Source organism: Rhincodon typus, chromosome 12 (genome assembly GCF_021869965.1).
Source record: "Rhincodon typus isolate 14 chromosome 12, sRhiTyp1.1, whole genome shotgun sequence".
Lineage (NCBI taxonomy): Eukaryota > Metazoa > Chordata > Chondrichthyes > Orectolobiformes > Rhincodontidae > Rhincodon > Rhincodon typus.
The window spans coordinates 18753290-18770695 of record NC_063343.1 but is presented as its reverse complement, the minus strand read 5'-3'; the positions used below and the strand labels follow the sequence as shown (position 1 = coordinate 18770695).

Here is a 17406-nt window from a genome sequence, read left to right as displayed (position 1 = left end):
CCCCTCACTCAAGTGCTTTCTCTCCTTTCGTACTTGGCCTTGTATACGTGCTGTCTCTCACAACTTGCTCTCATGCACGTTCCCTCTCTCACCGCTTATGCTCTTTCTCACGCTGTCGCTGTTCACTCACCAGCTGCATGCTTGCCCTCCCTCGCAATTGCACCCCTGTCCCTTGCAGCGCCACCCCCCAATATTCTGGCAATATGTTTTCAATTTGAGGTCAAAGTTGTATGCCAGAAATTTAATAAATGAGTGCATTTGTTGTAGGACTGGGGGAATCACTTTGGGATATTATCATTTTGTGTGGTGTTTTAACTGCAGCCTTGTATGTAAGCTTGTTGGTCATTTCAAGTTCTGATGGCATTTTTTTTTAAAAAAGCAGTCGCATTATCGAGAATAAATTCATTCTTGTTCATTTTACTATTACTTATACGGGCTTGGTCTGCGCAAAAATGTACAACTTCTTGCGCGCACAGCATCAGCAGATAGTCTGTTGTTCTGTCCTCTTTCAATTCTAATTTTCACTTACCATATCATGATACTGAATCATGCTGGATATTGTTCTACTGATGCTGTTCCTCTTGTGTTCCTAGACAGATGTGGTGAGGCACTATAAACCTTTCCTGACCCTTTCTTCACATAGCAATTCCCATGAGGTCACTGGATTGTAATCAGATCCGGGAGCATGAGCCTTTTATTTTACTCTCAATTCTAGCCAGACGATGATTGAATACAACTTCACTGCTTCTATCACTTTCTCTGACATGAACTTAAATTTTTTGAGTCTCATTGCTGGTATTTGATATTGCTTTTTCTTAAATACTAGTTCCAATTGGCCATTCAGGTTTTCATTGTTGGATATGTTTTAACAAAAAAACTAAATCCAGATTTTAAATTCTCTTATCAGGGAGATTACTGAAAGTTTTTTAATTTGGTGTTAAAAAATTACTCTGCTAGTAGGAATAAACATCATCTCTTCGCAGGTACGGCTGTCATGAAAGTTGCATTTTAGACCTTGACAGTAAAAAAAATTCTAGGATCAACATGCCTGTACTAGTAACTGTGTATCTAGTACTTCCATTAGCTGTTTTTGGCTGATTTATCAACTGCATAAACTAGAAAAATCTTTTGTTCCTCTACCAAAAAAATGAAGAGAAGGTAGTTCAAGTGGTGTAAAGATTCTGCAAAGTAATTTTAGCAATATTTCTGGAGTTTAGTTGAGATTATGCTTGTCTAACAAATGCTTAGGGAGTCGCAACACAGAATCGGGATGAGTGAACATTAAACCGAATGAGAATTGTTAGACAATTTTAGGTTCTGTTGTTGGAGAGTCCCACGTGCTAGTGGTGGTTTATCAGTGTTGGTGTTCATTGCTGACCACAGAGTTGGCTCTCATTGTAACTGAGGCATAGAGATATGCAGCACAGAACGTGGAAATAATTCTAAGCAGTGTAAAGCAGGAAATAATTTTAATTCTTTTATATGGGATGTGACATAACTGGATGCAAGATGAAACATGTGCTCATATTAATGTAAGATCAGTAGACTTTAACACTTCAGTGGTATAGACTCATAGAGTTGTACAGCATAGAAACAGACCCTTCCAACTCTTTTGCACCAACCAGATATCCTAAACTGATCTAATCCAATTTGGCAGCATTTGGTCCAGATCGTCTAAACTCTTCCTATTCATATACCCATCCAGATGGCTTTTAAATGTTGTATTGTACCAGCCTTCACCACTTCCACTGGCAGCTCATTCCATACACACACTGCCCTCTGTGTGGAAAAGTTGCCCATTTGGTCCCTTTTAAATCTTTTCGCTCTCACCTTAAACCTATGCTGTCTAATTTTGGACTCCCCTATTCTGGGAAAAAGACCGTGGCTGTTCACCCTAGTCATGCTCCTCATGACTTTATAAATTTCTATAAGGTCAGCCCTCCACCTCCGCTCCAGAGGAAAAAGCCCCAGCCGATTCACCCTCTCTGTATAGCTTAAACACTCCAATCCTGGCAACATCCTTGAAAGGATTCAGAGAGATTTGCAAGTTTCACAACATGGTTCCTATAGCAGGAGACCAGAATTGAACATAGTTTTCTAAAACTGGCCTCATCAGTGTCCTGTACATAACATCCAACTCCTATACTCCGTGCATTGACCAATAAAAGCAAGTATGCCAAACGCCTTTTTCAGCACCCTGTCTACATGCCATTCCACTTTCAAGGAACTATGCGTAGCACCCCTAGGTCTTTCTGTTTGGCAATACTGCCTAGGCCCTATGATCAATTGTGTAAGCCCTGCCCTGTTTTGCCTTACGAAAATGCAATGCCTCGCGTTTATCTAAATTAAACTTCCTCTGCCTCTCCTCGGTCCATTGGCCCATGCAATCAAGGTCCCGTTGTACTCTGAGACAGCCTTTTTTACGGTCCACCACCAAGTTTGGTGTCGTCTGCAAACTTATTAACCATACCTCCTATATTCACATCCAAATCATTTATATAAACAACAAAAAGCAGTAGACCCAGCAGCGATCCTTGTGGTTCAACAATGGTCACAAGGTCACAAGTCTGAAAAACAGCCCTCCACCATCACCCTCTGTCTCCGAACTTAAAACCAATTCTGTATCCATTTGGCTAGGTCTCCTGGATTCCATGTGATCTAATCTTGCTAACCAATCTACTATGCAAAATCTTATTGAACTCCTTGCTGAAGTCAGTGTGGTCAGCATCTACCGCTCTTTCTCTTGAGATATCCAGTTTTGTGCTAAATTACAGAGCATCATGCGCAATGCACTTTGATCAATCGGTGCATTGGGTACATTTCTGTTGATTTCAGAATCCTTGCTTCAGAAATTCAGTGTTAAGAATTTATTGCAATTTGGGGTAGGGAAGGAGAATTCATGGTAAAGTTCCTGGTAATGTTCACTGAAAAGCAGCTTTGGAGACTGAGATAACAAGGTGTAGAGCTGGATGAACACAGCAGGCCAAGCAGCATCAGAGGAGCAGGAACGCTGACGTGTCGGATCTAGACCCTTCTTCAGAAATGGGGGAGGGGAAGAGGGTTCTGAAATAAATAGGGAGAGAGGGGGAGGCGGATAGAAGATGGATAATGGAGAAGATAGGTGGAGAGGAGACAGACAGGTCAAAGAGGTGGGGTTGGAGCCAGTAAAGGTGAATGTAGGTAGGGAGTTAGGGAGGGGATAGGTCAGTCCAGGGAGGACGGACAAGTCAAGGAGGCGGGATGAGGCTAGTAGGTAGGAGATCAGGGTGGGGCTTGAGGTGGGAGGAGTGGATAGGTGGGAGGGAGAGAGAGAGAGATCACAAGGTGTAGAGCTGGATGAACACAGCAGGCCGAGCAGGAAAGCTGACGTTTTGGGCCTAGACCCTCCTTCAGGTGGGAGGGAGGTGGGGACGAGCTGGGCTGGTTTTGGGATGCGGTCGGGGAGGGGAGATTTTGAAGCTTGTGAAGTCCACATTGATACCATTGGGCTGCAGGGTTCCCAAGCGAAATATGAGATGCTGTTCCTGCAACCTTCGGGTGGCATCGTTGTGACACTGCAGGAGGCCCAGGATGGACATGTCGTCCAAGGAGTGGGAGGGGAAGTTGAAATGATTCGCGACTGGGAGGTGCAATCGTTTGTCGCGAACCGAGTGTAGATGTTCCACAAAGTGGTCCACAAGCCTTTGCTTGGTTTCCCCGATGTGGATACTAATGCTTTGGATACTAAGATCAAATTACATAGAGGAGAGAATGCTGATTGATTAATCATACTGATCTAATGGAGGTTTTCAGATTTTGGTTTTAAGCTGGAATTTAATTCATACCAATGGCATAGAAATTAAACTCATTGGCTAGATTTCAGCATGGATCTGTGAAATAAAAGACACTGGTCGGATGTCTTCATGGTGTTGCTCTCATATACTGCTCTATAAGACGTAGCAGAAATTAGGCCTGTTTAAACCCATATATAAAAACATGTTATACGTACTAACCCAAAGGAGACAGGTATGGCTCTTATCATTGCCCATTCAGTACATTGTTTTATATTACTTCATTTTTAAGCTGCTTGCGTAAAGGGGGCAGCATTGTACTACAAAGTTACGATTACTTTGAATTTGAACCCTCAATTTAATAACTAGTGGGCCTGTCTTTCTCATGGTTTTTTTTTTCTTCCCTTCCCTATGTTCTTTGACTCTTTCTTGATGATACTTAATTCCTGCCTTTACACTGACATTTGCTTGTATTGCTTTGATTCTGTGCCCACTCTAGCTCCTTGTACCTTGAAACTGACTGTGACTGCAGTTGAACACAGCAAGTGTAGGAGCTGATGAGATGGTTGAGCTGGGCTGGTGTTTCCTAAAATTTCGAAGTGTCTTCCTCATCACCCCTCCCTTAACAACAGAAATTACATATATTATAACATTCTTTCCTGAGTGACCAGCAGTATGCTGCATTGATAAAATTGACATTCAGTAAAAATTACGAGGTTTTGATTGTGCATTATATTTCTGTAATGCATTAATTTGTCACACAAGGACATGAACATATTTCTGTTTTCTTCTGAAATTCGACTGAAGTCCAAGTGGCAGTTCCTTCATTGAATCAACCAGTTGAACATTGCTTTATGTATTTACTTAATGTAGTGTGCCATATGGATATGGCAACAAATTGCTAACCTGCAGTTAAATGACTTGTGTAACAATATTTCTAACAATGCTAACTTACTTCAAGATATTCTTCTAAAAATATGAACTACAGTTTGGTTGGTTTTATAATCCCTGGGTCATTGTATTTGGCTTTATAACTTGCCTCATATTCAAGGTTGAGGAGAGCAAAATTATTGTATGACTGAGTTTCATGACCACTTCTATGAAAGCACAGCTAGCTGTTAGCCATGTTAATGTACCTTGCTTAATTGTAAAGCTTGTTGGTCTGCTAAACAAGCAAAAGCTTCACTTACCCTGTCAGTACGGAGCACAAGAAATCTTGTTAACATTTTGACATCTCAAAAACACAGTTGACCATTAATTCTTCCTGATTTCTACCTTATGAAACAGAACAGGCACGCTTTCAAACTGAACCCATTATTTAATAACTTGCAGTAGCTGACTTATCTAAAAGTCTTTGTGTGGTGTGGATGATGCCAAGGACATTAGATAATAGAAAGTTTGATCTTTTAGTGACAGACTGACTACATCACTTTGCATGGATAAGAAAATTTGTTTTTTTAAAAATGTTTTTAAGTATGTCTTTTAAAAAGCTGTATTGTGAAACCATTACTGAAATAATTTCTTCCACCAACCAACTAATTATAACAAAAATAAATTAAAGTGTATGACATGATGCAAATTTAGGTTGAAAAATCTAAACTAACCTTCATTCATAGCATCAAGTACAATTTAGAGTAACAGAGCCAGTGCCAGAATTTTGGTAACTTTATTCTGCAAATAAAAAATATTAAAGTTCGATTCTGTAGTTAAAAGTTTTTTACTCACAGATTTCCCATTTCTTAAACTGAATGATGGTTACATGAGCTCAGTAATTTATACTTCACATTCTTTATAAGGCAGCTGCTGACACTTGCATTGTCCGTAACCATTTATGATCACCAGTGCGCCTTCCTCGTGGGTGGGCTCATATTCATTATAGGGTACTTGTGTGGATAAATCTGCCATGGGTTGCCTGGCTTGGTGGCGAATTTGCCTCCGGTGTTGCATCATGGAGCAATGCCTTATACGTCTTAGAGTAGGGGGGCAGCATTTCCGTGATATATACACCACAAGGATAATGAGGAAAAAAGAGAACAATAGAGCCATTGTTCCAGTTATTATCCTGTGAGTAAAGAGAGTATTATCAGGCTCAAGGAAGTCTTCAGTAGTTGTTTCTATAGTGGGATTTTCAGTATCCTCTGTACTGGAGCCAGTAGACATTAATTCTGTTGCGTATTCAGTGGATTCTGATAGCTGTGTAGAGTCTGTATAGCCAGTAGTTATTTGTGTGGTAGTTGCTGAAAGATTACTGCAGATTTGAAATCCATGAACAGCATCTAAGATGTCCTCGCCTTGTGTGTGCTGTGGGCTAGCACAAACCATTGAATTCTCCCATCGACCTTGGAAACTGCTTAGCCAGGAGGCCAGGGCACAAATATTTTTGTTACAAACCCACATGTTACTAGAAAGACCGATGTGAGTTAAAGATTTCCATGAATTAACAATCTGGGCACCCAGCGTGGTAAGCTTATTTGAATCCATCAGAAGTATCTTTAGGTTCGGCATTGTTAAGAAAACATTAGACTCAATTGTTCTAATCTCATTTCCAGTTACATCGAGCTTTTCCAGTGTGTCCCAAGTCCATTCCATTCCACATAGCAGGATACTAATTTTGTTCCACTGTAAAAATAGTGTTTGGAGACTGATTAGCCGAGGGAAATGAGCAAAATTAATCTTTGTCAGCTGGTTGTGCTCTAGGTGAAGCTCCTTGAGTTTGATTAATCCTGCAAAGCCATTACGAGCTAGGCTTCGCAAACGATTGTTGCTTATATCCAAAAACTCTAAGCTTCGGCAGTCCCAGAAAACCCTGACAGGAATGGTCCTTAGTGAATTTGAACGTAGATGCAGTGTTTGAAGTTTACGTAAGCTATGGAATTGCTCTGGTTGCAGAGAAGTAATTTGATTAAATGACAGGTCCAGATTCTGCAAGTTAATCAGTTGGCTGAATGTAGTATTTGCCAGTCGCACAATCCTGTTGTAGCTGAGGATTAATTCTTTGAGTTTATATAGTCCTTGAAAGGCATCCACTTGAATAACAGAAATCTGGTTGTGATCTAAATAGAGCCATGTAAGTTGGCTGAATTTTGTAAACTGATCATTTTGCAGTTCAACAAAAGTATTGTGCCTGAGCGACAAGCCAATAGACCCGTGGGAGACATTATCGGGTACTCCTTGAAAACCTTGGGAATCGCAATAAAAGAGCAGCTCCTCGCATCTGCATTTTTGTGGACATGCTGTGCCTGAGGCAGGCAGCATTTTCAACAGCATGCTTATCACACACAGTGCCACCGTTGTTGGCCCCCCCAATGGCCACTTCGAATGCAAACCTGTAGGTGGCAATCAAATGAAATTCATTTAGGTTTCCAGCCTGAACAGTACATCGTATATGGTGATTTAGGTGTTTCATACCCCTCCCCCACAAAAGCTCTGTAGCTAATCCTCATAGAATTGTCGGATGTGATCTTGTTTTTAAATGTGAGAATCGATCTATGCTTTCAACACACAAAGTAATTTGCTGCTCCTTCCCCCCTCATCCCTCCAAGCCCCTGTGTTTCCCTTCCTGTCTTATGAAATGGGATTTTCAAAAACAAACACTTACCCATTCTTTTCTGCACATTGGAGACTGCATTCAACTATCCTTCTGTTCAGACTCCTCGAGCAGTGAGCTGGAAAGAAGTTCCAATGGAAGAGGCAGCTTTTAAAAAGATGCGATTTTAAAAAAAGGATTTCTGTTTCCTTTCACACAAGACAATGGCGAGTATTCCAGTTGAAAGCAAAAGGAAAAATGCCGTAACAAATCTTCACCTATCCCAGCTGTAACATTTCCTCCCAAAGCTTTGCCCTTGCCCTGCTTTAATTTCCACTGGCTTAGAACTACAGAATTTTTTCTCGAGAATGAATGAAAACAAACATTTCCTTTACTTGTCCGTTCAGTTGATTAATTGAAGCCCAGACCTTTGCCTGCACAGCTGGTGGTCCTGTCCTTAACTTGTTGATGGTAATGAAGTACTTGTGCAGAGACTAGCGGTACGAACACATTGACTGAAAGCTCCTTTGGAAAGGAGAGCTGTGCTGGTGCTGCAAGAGCGCAGACTTGCAGATTGGTGGCAGGCTGGCGTAAGCTTGTGACGTGCAATGTTTTTGGGCTTTTCAGTGGCATGATGATGAGCTTCATGCTGCATGCAGTCTGCAAATTGGATGAAACAGACACTGAAGCATTGAAAATGACTAATAAATAAAAGGGGAAGTACTGGATATAATATTTGTCTAGAGTTGTCTATCAATACAATAATGTAGCAGATATTTATTGTTGTGCTAAATTCCTGTCTAGTTTTTAAATAAAATCTATAGGAAGCAAATAGCTTGTCTTGAAAAGCAAATAGCTTTCAGGTATAAGTCCTCTGACCTGAATATAAAATTGAATAGAAGTTTACTTCTACAATTTGCCTCCTTATTTTTCAGGATGCAAAAACACCACTGAATAAAATTTTTAATTTTGTCTGGTTTCATGGAAATAGTAATTTTCTATTATTAGTACATATCAATTTTAAAATATTTGAAAATATTGTGGCAAAATGGCTCCATGTATGACTTTGACTTTTTAAGCTATAGATTAATTTTGTATATTAATTTGTTTTATAGAAATACTTATGTTCACCAGCGTATTTGTATGCTTTGGCTAATTTTATATTGGACCTTAATACAGTATTTAGATGATTAAATATGCTGGCAAAGAAATGAGATTATGTGCATTTTTTACTTTTTCACTACCATCCCATTTCTAAATCCTTGCATGGTATAATTCTTAGTGATGTATGATCTGTGCATACTGTTTACCAGGGTAAACATAGTCATGTGCCTAATGGCACTCAAACATAATCTTGCCTTCTCTAATATTTGCAAGTTCACTTTCAGCAAAGGCCACTGCATAGTTATCAGGAACTCCCATGATATTTATCTTTTCCTCTAACTTCCCTAACCCAAGGTATTAAAGTCTTTGGGATGTTGATAGTGCATCCTTGCTGGCCTCAACTGACTTGGAACAAACGAGAGACTGAATTTAATTTTCTATGCTGAGCTACATCATGAATAAACTAGATGAATTAAGTGATTCATATTCAAAACCCTGGTTCAGGAGCACTCATTGACCAAATTTGTAGAATGTTTTTGTTTTAGTTTTCTCCTAATTTCTCCCAAATTGATTCAAAATCTATGCATGTTTAATTATTGGCCTTCTCATTTTGCCATCGGAACATAGAAAGTTTGTGGCACACGTGAAGGCCATTAAGCTCATTGTGACTTCTAACTTGTTTCCTGCCACTGTCAGTTTTAGTTTCAACTTCCAACTTTCCCTAGGATCCTGTGGAGTTTTGCTTTCCCAAGCGGTCTGTCATGTCAAAAGATCCTTGTCAAAAATGTTTTAAAATCCATATAAACCATTTCAAATGTGCTACAATCGGTTTACTGCACTCAATGCTCACAATATAGTTTCCTCTACATTGGGGAGACAAAATGCAGACTGGAAAACTCCTTTGCAGAACACCTATATTCTGTCTGCAGAAATGACCGAGTTTATTTTCGCCTGCTACTTCAACATCCACTGTGTTCTGTGGCCAGTATCTCTGTCTTGAGCTTGCTGCAGTGCTGCAGCGAAGCTCTGCGGAAGCTGGAAGAACAGCATCTCGTTTTGGACATCCTGCAACCTTTAGGGCTGTATCAAATTCAATGATTTTAGAGACTGAGCACTTTCTCCTGTGTCCTTACCCCGACCCCCACACAGCAGGCCACCTTGTCATGGAGGCTGCTATCCTAATGGTCCCAATTGGAGCTTTGATTCTCTCAGTCTCATGTCCTTTGTCTGCCCAACTATTATTCTACTCTCCTTCAACCGCATCCCCCCCCCACCAAATAAAAAACACAACTCCATCTTCAGGGTATGTACCAACCTTTTCCTAGCTGCAGTTAGTTTTGAAGAAAGGTCACTCAACCCAGAACGTTAACTCTTTCTGTCTACAGATGCTATCAGACCTACTAAGTTTTAACAGCAATTTCTGTTTTAGTTATTTTTGGTATTGTGAATAACATTTATCTTGGAACTAACACCACAAAAAATTATCTGGTCATTTATCTCTATCATTTGTCTATCCTTGCTGTATCCAAATTAGCTACAGTCTTTCCTCACCTTGCAACACTTAATTAGCTAGCTGTTGGGAACATTTGGATGTCTTGAGAATCTGTGAACGGCACCATATAAAAAGAAAGTTCTCCTATTAACTGTAGAAATCACATTTTGAATGCAGGAAACTAAAGCTTTCACGACAATGATATCTAGAAATTTTGCCAACACCTCTGATAAAATGTAACCGTACAGTTTTGCTTTGTTTAATTCATGTCTCAATCCGATAAAGGACATTCTTTAGTGATTAATATTGCTTATTCGGTTTCTTGAGAGTTTCAAAGAATTTTATCGGACATAAATTTTGTAAAATACTTAGGCTTGAACTCTATCATTGGTGATTCAAATTATGAACCCGATAACAAGCTTCCAACATAGGCCATGACAGTGGGGAAAGATGCATTTTTTTTTCCCAGTTTAGGGGCAGTGTGGCGACAACTAAGAAAAAGACGAGGTTGTTCAGTCAGGTATGAATTAACACAAAAAGAAATTTTAAAAGTGACTGCACAAGCTCCAGAACTATCACAGCTTAAACAGATTAAGTTGCAATCATATGGAAGGAAGGATTGGTGCGCATTAAGTCATCTTTACTTTGCTGCAGAGCCTTGGAGAAACTCGTGAAAGAATAACACGCAAAGATTTATCATACTCCGTTGACTCCTTCTGAGAAAATTCTAAGCTCCTCGAGCAAATTGTCACTTGAGAATATTCAATGAGATTTCGGAATGATGAAGTCTGTAAATGGAAACTGCAAGTTAAGCCTTTATTTAGCCTTTTTAGCAATCAGAACTGACACTCCTTTAAAAGCAAGGATTACGATGGACATTCATCAGTTCAAATTCTTAACCCGCTATTTTTCTCTCCTTGGGTGCTACCCCATTTTTGCATGTTAACAAAATTTTTGGCCTTTATTTCAGATTTCCAGCATTAACAGTATTTTGCTTTTTATGTTACTAGTAAGTATTGAGATGATTCCCATGCCAATTCTCAACATTCATCTAATGAATATGATCAAGCATTTAAGCATGTTCAGTGATTTAGGTGCAGTAAACTCAAAACTTGCACTCATTTGCGACAGACACTTTGGATACATAATTTTAAAGAAAACTCATCATTAGAGATGCTGCACGGAACAGTATGTCTTACTCCTCGAGTTGCGTTTTGAATATTTGAAGTAAACCCAGCACAAAATTGTTTCTGTACTGCACAGTACTTTTGGATGCAAAAGACCAAATACTAGAATTACATTAAGTAGCCCTGGTAAAATTTGATATTACTTGCACTGTTAGCAATGCTATCAGTGCTAAAATAGTAGCACTGTAACACTACTGAAATGTTGCTCAGGATAGCACATACAACCCAGATTCTAAAGTGATATGTGAGAAGGTATTTGCAGCATTAATGGTAACTGTACTGACAAATGGTAGTATGTGCACTTAATTTTATAAACATATTTTACAAACATATTTTACATTGAAATTGTAACAAGATCTAGGAGATCCAGTTAAAAGTAGCAATTGACTATTGAGTAATTATACTTAAATTTTTAAGTCATGGAATATTTTGCAGTTTATCTATGTGCGCATATGTTTGTGGTTTCTCAATTTCTTGAATATGCAAATACTGTTGCAAACCAGGTGTCTCAACACTTGCCATCTTTTGGCATCAGCACATATTTGTGCCTGGATGCAATTTCTTACATTACCAAATCTAAAATGCAAGCTCAGTGAAGGGACACATGGATAATTTACACTGGTTGCTGACATTGACTGGTTGTACTAGTCTCTTGCAAGTTGCACTCCTATATCATCTTCGTATTTAAAAAGTCATATTCAAATGCTACAAAATCTCAGAGGTCAAATCTTTCCTTTTGACCCAGATTCCCAATCCATTTGATGGCCCTAAATTGCTGTTTCCCAAACTTGTTTCCCTTTGTAATCCAATTTTGAAGTTTGAAAGTTATAACCCTTTTGCGAAAATAGAGTGGGTGTTTTTGTTTATTCATTTTGTGGGGTGTGGGTGTTGCTGGCTGGCTGTCCCTAGTTGCCCTTGAGAAGGTGGTGGTGGACTGCAGCAGTCCACCTGCTGTGGGTGGACCCACAATGCCATTGTGGAGGAAATCCCAGGTTTTTGACCCAGCAACAGTGAAGGAATGGTGGTTATATTTCTGAGTCAGTATGGTGAGTGGCTTGGAGGGCAAGTTGAAGGTGCTGGTGTTCCCTTTTGGCTGCTGCCTTTGTTCTTCGAGATGGAAGTTGTCGTGGATTTGGAATGTGCCGTCTGAGGATCTTTGAATTTCTGCAGCGCATCTTGTAGATAATACACACTGCTACATAGAGTTTGGTGATGGAGGGAGTAGATGCTTGTAGATGCAGTGCCAATCAAGTGGACTGTTTTGTCCTGAATGATGTCAAGTTTCTTGAGTGTTGTTGGAGCTGCACTCTTCCTGGCAAATGGGGAGTGTTTCATCATACTCCTGACTTATACTTTGTAGATGGTGGACAGGCTTTGGCGAGTCACTTGCCACAGTATTCCAAGTCTCTGACCTGCTCTTGTTGCCACTGCATTTATGGGTTGTACTGCTGTTATAACTTGGTCAGAGCTCCACAGCAAGCTCATGCTTTCAAAATATCAGCTCATGACCCCACTTGGGAACCCCTGCTCTCGTTCTTTCTTCTAAACAAACTTTATAAATGAAAGTTTAAGTTTTTTTTTATTCCATTGAAAGGTAAATGTTGACCTTGTTCTCTGTTGTTACGTTTTGAAGGCATTTTTTTAATGGGGTTGTTTTGATAACTAATGTATGATTAGAGGAGGCAATAATTGTCTGTGACAAATTCCCTGCACACCTAATTTCTCTGTACTGCCAACAATGAATGTAAATTATGTCTGAATATGATGCATCTAATTTGCATGTGTGGTTGCTGTAAAGTTGCAGGGCCTTTTCAGTTCTTCGTGGCTATACAAAGCTGTCATATATGCAGTAATAGTAATCAAATCTGAGTCGTCCTAATCTAAGGTTTCAGTTCAGCCTAGCTATAAGTTTTGAAACATTTGCTGATCTTCAAATTATTTACAAAATCTTCACATGAGATAATTCAATATTCTTGTAGAATCAATATTGTCTGTTTTTTTTTGTAAAATTCATAAGCCTCCAGTTTAATCATTAAGGTGGAATCCATGAGCTCATTTGCTTGCTGTTTCTCTCTCCCTTTTTGCAATCCCAGCTGGCTTTAATCCTCCCTTTTCTCTTGCCTACCCGCTCTCGTCCTCTCCTTTCTCATGCCTGTCCTCGCTCACCCGACCTCCTCATTCTCTCTGCAACCTAAGAAATAAGACTAAACTAATCAAAAATATGGTATGACACTTAAGCTGATTTTAATATTGTGTGTTCTCATAGTAAAGACCATTTCTGCTTAATTTTTCAAACCAATTACTTTGCAAATTTAGATTGTGGAACTATATCATTTAACACAACTTAAGCTGCATATTGAGGTTTGGAGGCAGAAAGGTAAGAGGCAGTCGTCAGTCCCCTTCTCAGTCGTTGGTTTTCTCCATTTTGGAGGGGTTTTTTTGTGCTTGGTTCCTCAATGGAGTACAGTCAAAGCCAATTTTATGGCAGTACAAACAGCTTGGTTGCTCAGGATGTGAGAAAGATAAGAGAAGGAATAGTGATAGGGGAATCATTAGTTAGGTGAGTAGACGTGCACTTTTGTGGCAATAAGTGTGGCTCCTGGATTGTATGTTGCTTCCCTGCTGCCAAAATCGAAGATGTTAGAGCAGTTGCAGGACACGTTGTGGGGAATGGTGAACTGCCAGAGGTACTGTCCACATTCTTAACAATGACTCGGGTAAGAAGAGGGATGAGGTCCCACCATTAGGATTGGGAGAACTAGGAAGAAAATTAACCAGCAGGACCTCAAGTATATCCAGTGCCACATGCAAGTGAGCACAGAAATAAAATGATAAATGTATGGCTGGAAAAATGGTTGTAAGAGTGTGGGTTTTAGATTCCTGGCACTGGCTTTGGATCTAGGAAAGGTGGCACCTTTACAAACCAGACAGGTTGCACTTGAACAGAGTTAGGATTGAGTTCCCTGTTGGTGGGGATGGGTTAAATTAACTCCACAACTGCGTGGGAATTGGAAGGAATATTAGAAAGGCATAGCAGGAAACAAATTACTTAGGGACAGAGAGGATAAGTGTATAGAATAATCAGTGAGTGAAGTTGGTAAGGGAATAAATAATAAAGTCTAAATTAGGGTCACACTGCATATGTTTGAATGAATGGAGTATTTTAAATAAAGTTTGTTAATAGATAAGAACAAAAGGTCATCTAGAGCAAGGACAATTAACTGCAGAAGCATTGACTTCAGGGGCAAGAAAACAGTTGGGCCAGACACGCTGGAACAAGTGTTTGTTGGGAACAGCTCTCAAGACAATGGGTTACTTTCAAAGAGGAAATGATTAGGATACAGGCGAGGTATGTTCCATCTAAAAAGGTGGACAAACCAACAGGATGAAAAAGGAGTTGGAAATCAAAGAAATAATGTATGCTTGTGTCAGGTCAAGAACACACAAGAGAAATGCAGAAGATCCAGTGGGAAGGTTAAAAAGTATTTTAAAGAAAAGTTGCATTATGAGAATGGAGTCGCGACCAAGAATCCGAAAGTCATCCTTGGGCACAGATGTAGTAAAAGGAGGAATATGGTTGATTATTAACCAAAAGAGGGACTTGCATATGCAGGGAAAAATAGAAAAGAAAACAAAACAAAATAGGTGCAAGAGTAGGCCATTTAGCTTTTTGAGCCAGGACGATGCATCTGTCTTTACCAAGGAGATAGAAGCCACCCAGGCCATACTGACAGAGAGAAAACTGTATTAGTAGAAAAGTTCAGAATTGTTTAGATGGGCTAGTAATACTTAAAATTGACAAAGCACTGGGGCGCGATGAAATGCATCCAAAGATATTGAAGAAACTGAGTGGGAATCGCAGGCGATAATCTTTCAATCTTCCCTAGACTCAGGAGGTGCATGAGGACTGGGAATGCAGACATTGTGCCCTTCTTCAACAAAGATTGTAAGGAACTAAAATTACAGATCAGTCAGTTTGAGCTCAGTAGTGAGGTAGCTTCTAGAAAGTTAAGAGATTGCATTAGTAGTCGCATGGAGAAAGGCGAGTTGTATCAAAAGGGCCAGCATGGATTTCTGAAGGGACCGTGGTGTTCAACTAACTTACTGGTGGTTTTTTGAAGTTGTAGTGGGAGGCATTGATGAGGGTAATAATGATGTGTTGTACTTGAAGTTTCAAAAAACAGTTGATACGGTGTCATAAAAGACTTGAGAGAAATTTTATACTTCATGGACTAAACCGGATGGTTACCGTGTGTAACAAAGTGGGATCAAATTCCAAAAGGGCATAAATGTTTTGGTGATTTGGGCAACTAAGTGTGATGTACTATAGAAACGTAGGAAATAAGTGTAGGAGGAGGCCATTCAGCCCTTTAAGCCTGCTCTGCCATTCATCACAATCATGGCTGACTATCCAACTCAATAACCCAATCCTGCTTTCTCCCCATAACCTTTGATCCCATTCACCCCAAGTGCTATATCTAGCCACCTCTTGCATACGTTCAATGTTTCGAATTCAACTACTTCCTGTGGTAATGAATTCCACAGGCTTGCCACTCTTGGGTGAAAAAATGTCTCCTCATCTCCGTCCTAAATGGTCTACCCCAGATCCTCAGACTGTGACCCCCTGGTTCTGGACACACCCACCATCAGGAACATTCTCCCTGCATCTACCCTCTCTAGTCCTGTTAGAATTTTATAAGTCTCTGCGATCCTCCCCTCATTCATCTGAACTGCAGTGCAAACAATCCTAACCTAGTCAATCTCTCCTCCATATGTCAGTCCGACCATCCCTGGAATCAGCCTGGTAAACCTTCACTGCACTCCCTCGAGAGCAAGAGCATCCTTCTTCCAGAAAGGAGACCAAAACTGCACACCGTATTCTTGGTGTGCCCGAACCAAGGCCCTGAATGACTGCAACTACACATTCCTGCTCTTGTACTTGAAACCTCTCGCAATGAAAGCCAACGTACCATTTGCCTCCTTTACCACCTGCTGCACCTGCATGCTAATACATTTGGATAGAACATTGTGGGTTAGAACAGTTAATGAAACGTTACAGCCTCTTAGAATTTTATTAATAGGGCATAGAGCACAAAAGCGGTATTTATGCTGAATTATGCAAGGCAACTTGTTAGATTTCATCTGGAGTATTTTGTACAATCCTAAGCATGATACTATAGGAAGGATGTGAACTCATTGGAAAGTGCCGAAGAGATTTACACATAGTTAAAGGGATGAGGAGCTTCAGTTACAAAGATAGGTAGGAGATGTTGGGACTGTTCACTTTCGAGAGAAGAAGGCTAGGTGGGGATCTGATAGAGATGAATAGATGAGAAACTTTTCTTGCCCGTAAGTAATTTGCATACTTGGCAAACTTTTCACACAAGTGTTTAGGGTCAGAATTGTATTGCCTGGAAGTATAGTGGAGGCAGGTACAATTGTGAGGCATTCAAGAGAACGTAGACCATTAATCAAATATAAATAAATGTACAAGGGTATAGGGGAAAGGCAGAAGAGTTCTAATGCTCAAATAGAGTGCTAGTGTAGATATGACGGGCAAAATGGCTTCCTTCTGTGATTCTTTAATCTAATTTTACATCTTTTTGTACAGGCCAATGAAATGTACCATAATTGCATTGCTAATTTAATTCATAAAATCAATTTTAAGCACTTTTTTAAAATTTATTTTTTATACCTTAATTTTAGACATTTCTTGGTCTTTGAATGCTGTACCCCATTGATGATTTCTTCTTTCAAACTTTTATATCATTAGAAATGTTGATGATCAATTCCTTTCCTCATTCTATTTACTTTCCGAAGAAAAGGACAGAAGAATGAAGTCGCCAGAGAGATCAATCTCCCTTATACCTTGAACTCTACTGTTCAGGAATGATCTTAATTCTTTTGCTTCTGTCTGTTAATTTTAAATGGGTTTTGTATCATGAGGTCCAAAATCAACCAAATCCTTTTACACTTGAGCAGAATTGGGTTAAAATTCTTAAATTTGGAATTTATTTTCACCACTTTACTTGCTCTTACAACTGGGGATATTTTGTGACTGCAATTCATTGGGATGCCATTGAACTATGAACAATGTGGGCAAGACTAATTTGAAACTTCAGTCACCTTCATAAATAACCGGGTAGGCAATGGCCGAGTGTATTTACTACCTAGTGGTTAATCCGAAGACCCAAATAGTGTTCTGTGGATTGGGTTCGAGTCCTGCCATGGCAGATGGTGGAATTTGAATTCAATAAATATCTGGTGTTAAGAATCTAGTGATGACTGTGAATCCATTGTCGATTGTTGGAAAAACCTATCTGGTTC

General features: G+C 39.7%; 2 protein-coding genes across 2 annotated transcripts in view; one reads left to right on the top strand and one right to left on the bottom strand.

The window, feature by feature from the left end:
* Positions 1 to 17406, top strand: part of ctnna1 (catenin (cadherin-associated protein), alpha 1) — a 145838-nt gene that overhangs the window by 72158 nt on the left and 56274 nt on the right. The window lies entirely within an intron of this gene.
* lrrtm2 (leucine rich repeat transmembrane neuronal 2) lies at positions 5544 to 7124 on the bottom strand. Its single transcript, XM_020517604.2, is given in 1 exon segment — positions 5544 to 7124. A coding segment is annotated over 1 exon segment (1581 nt).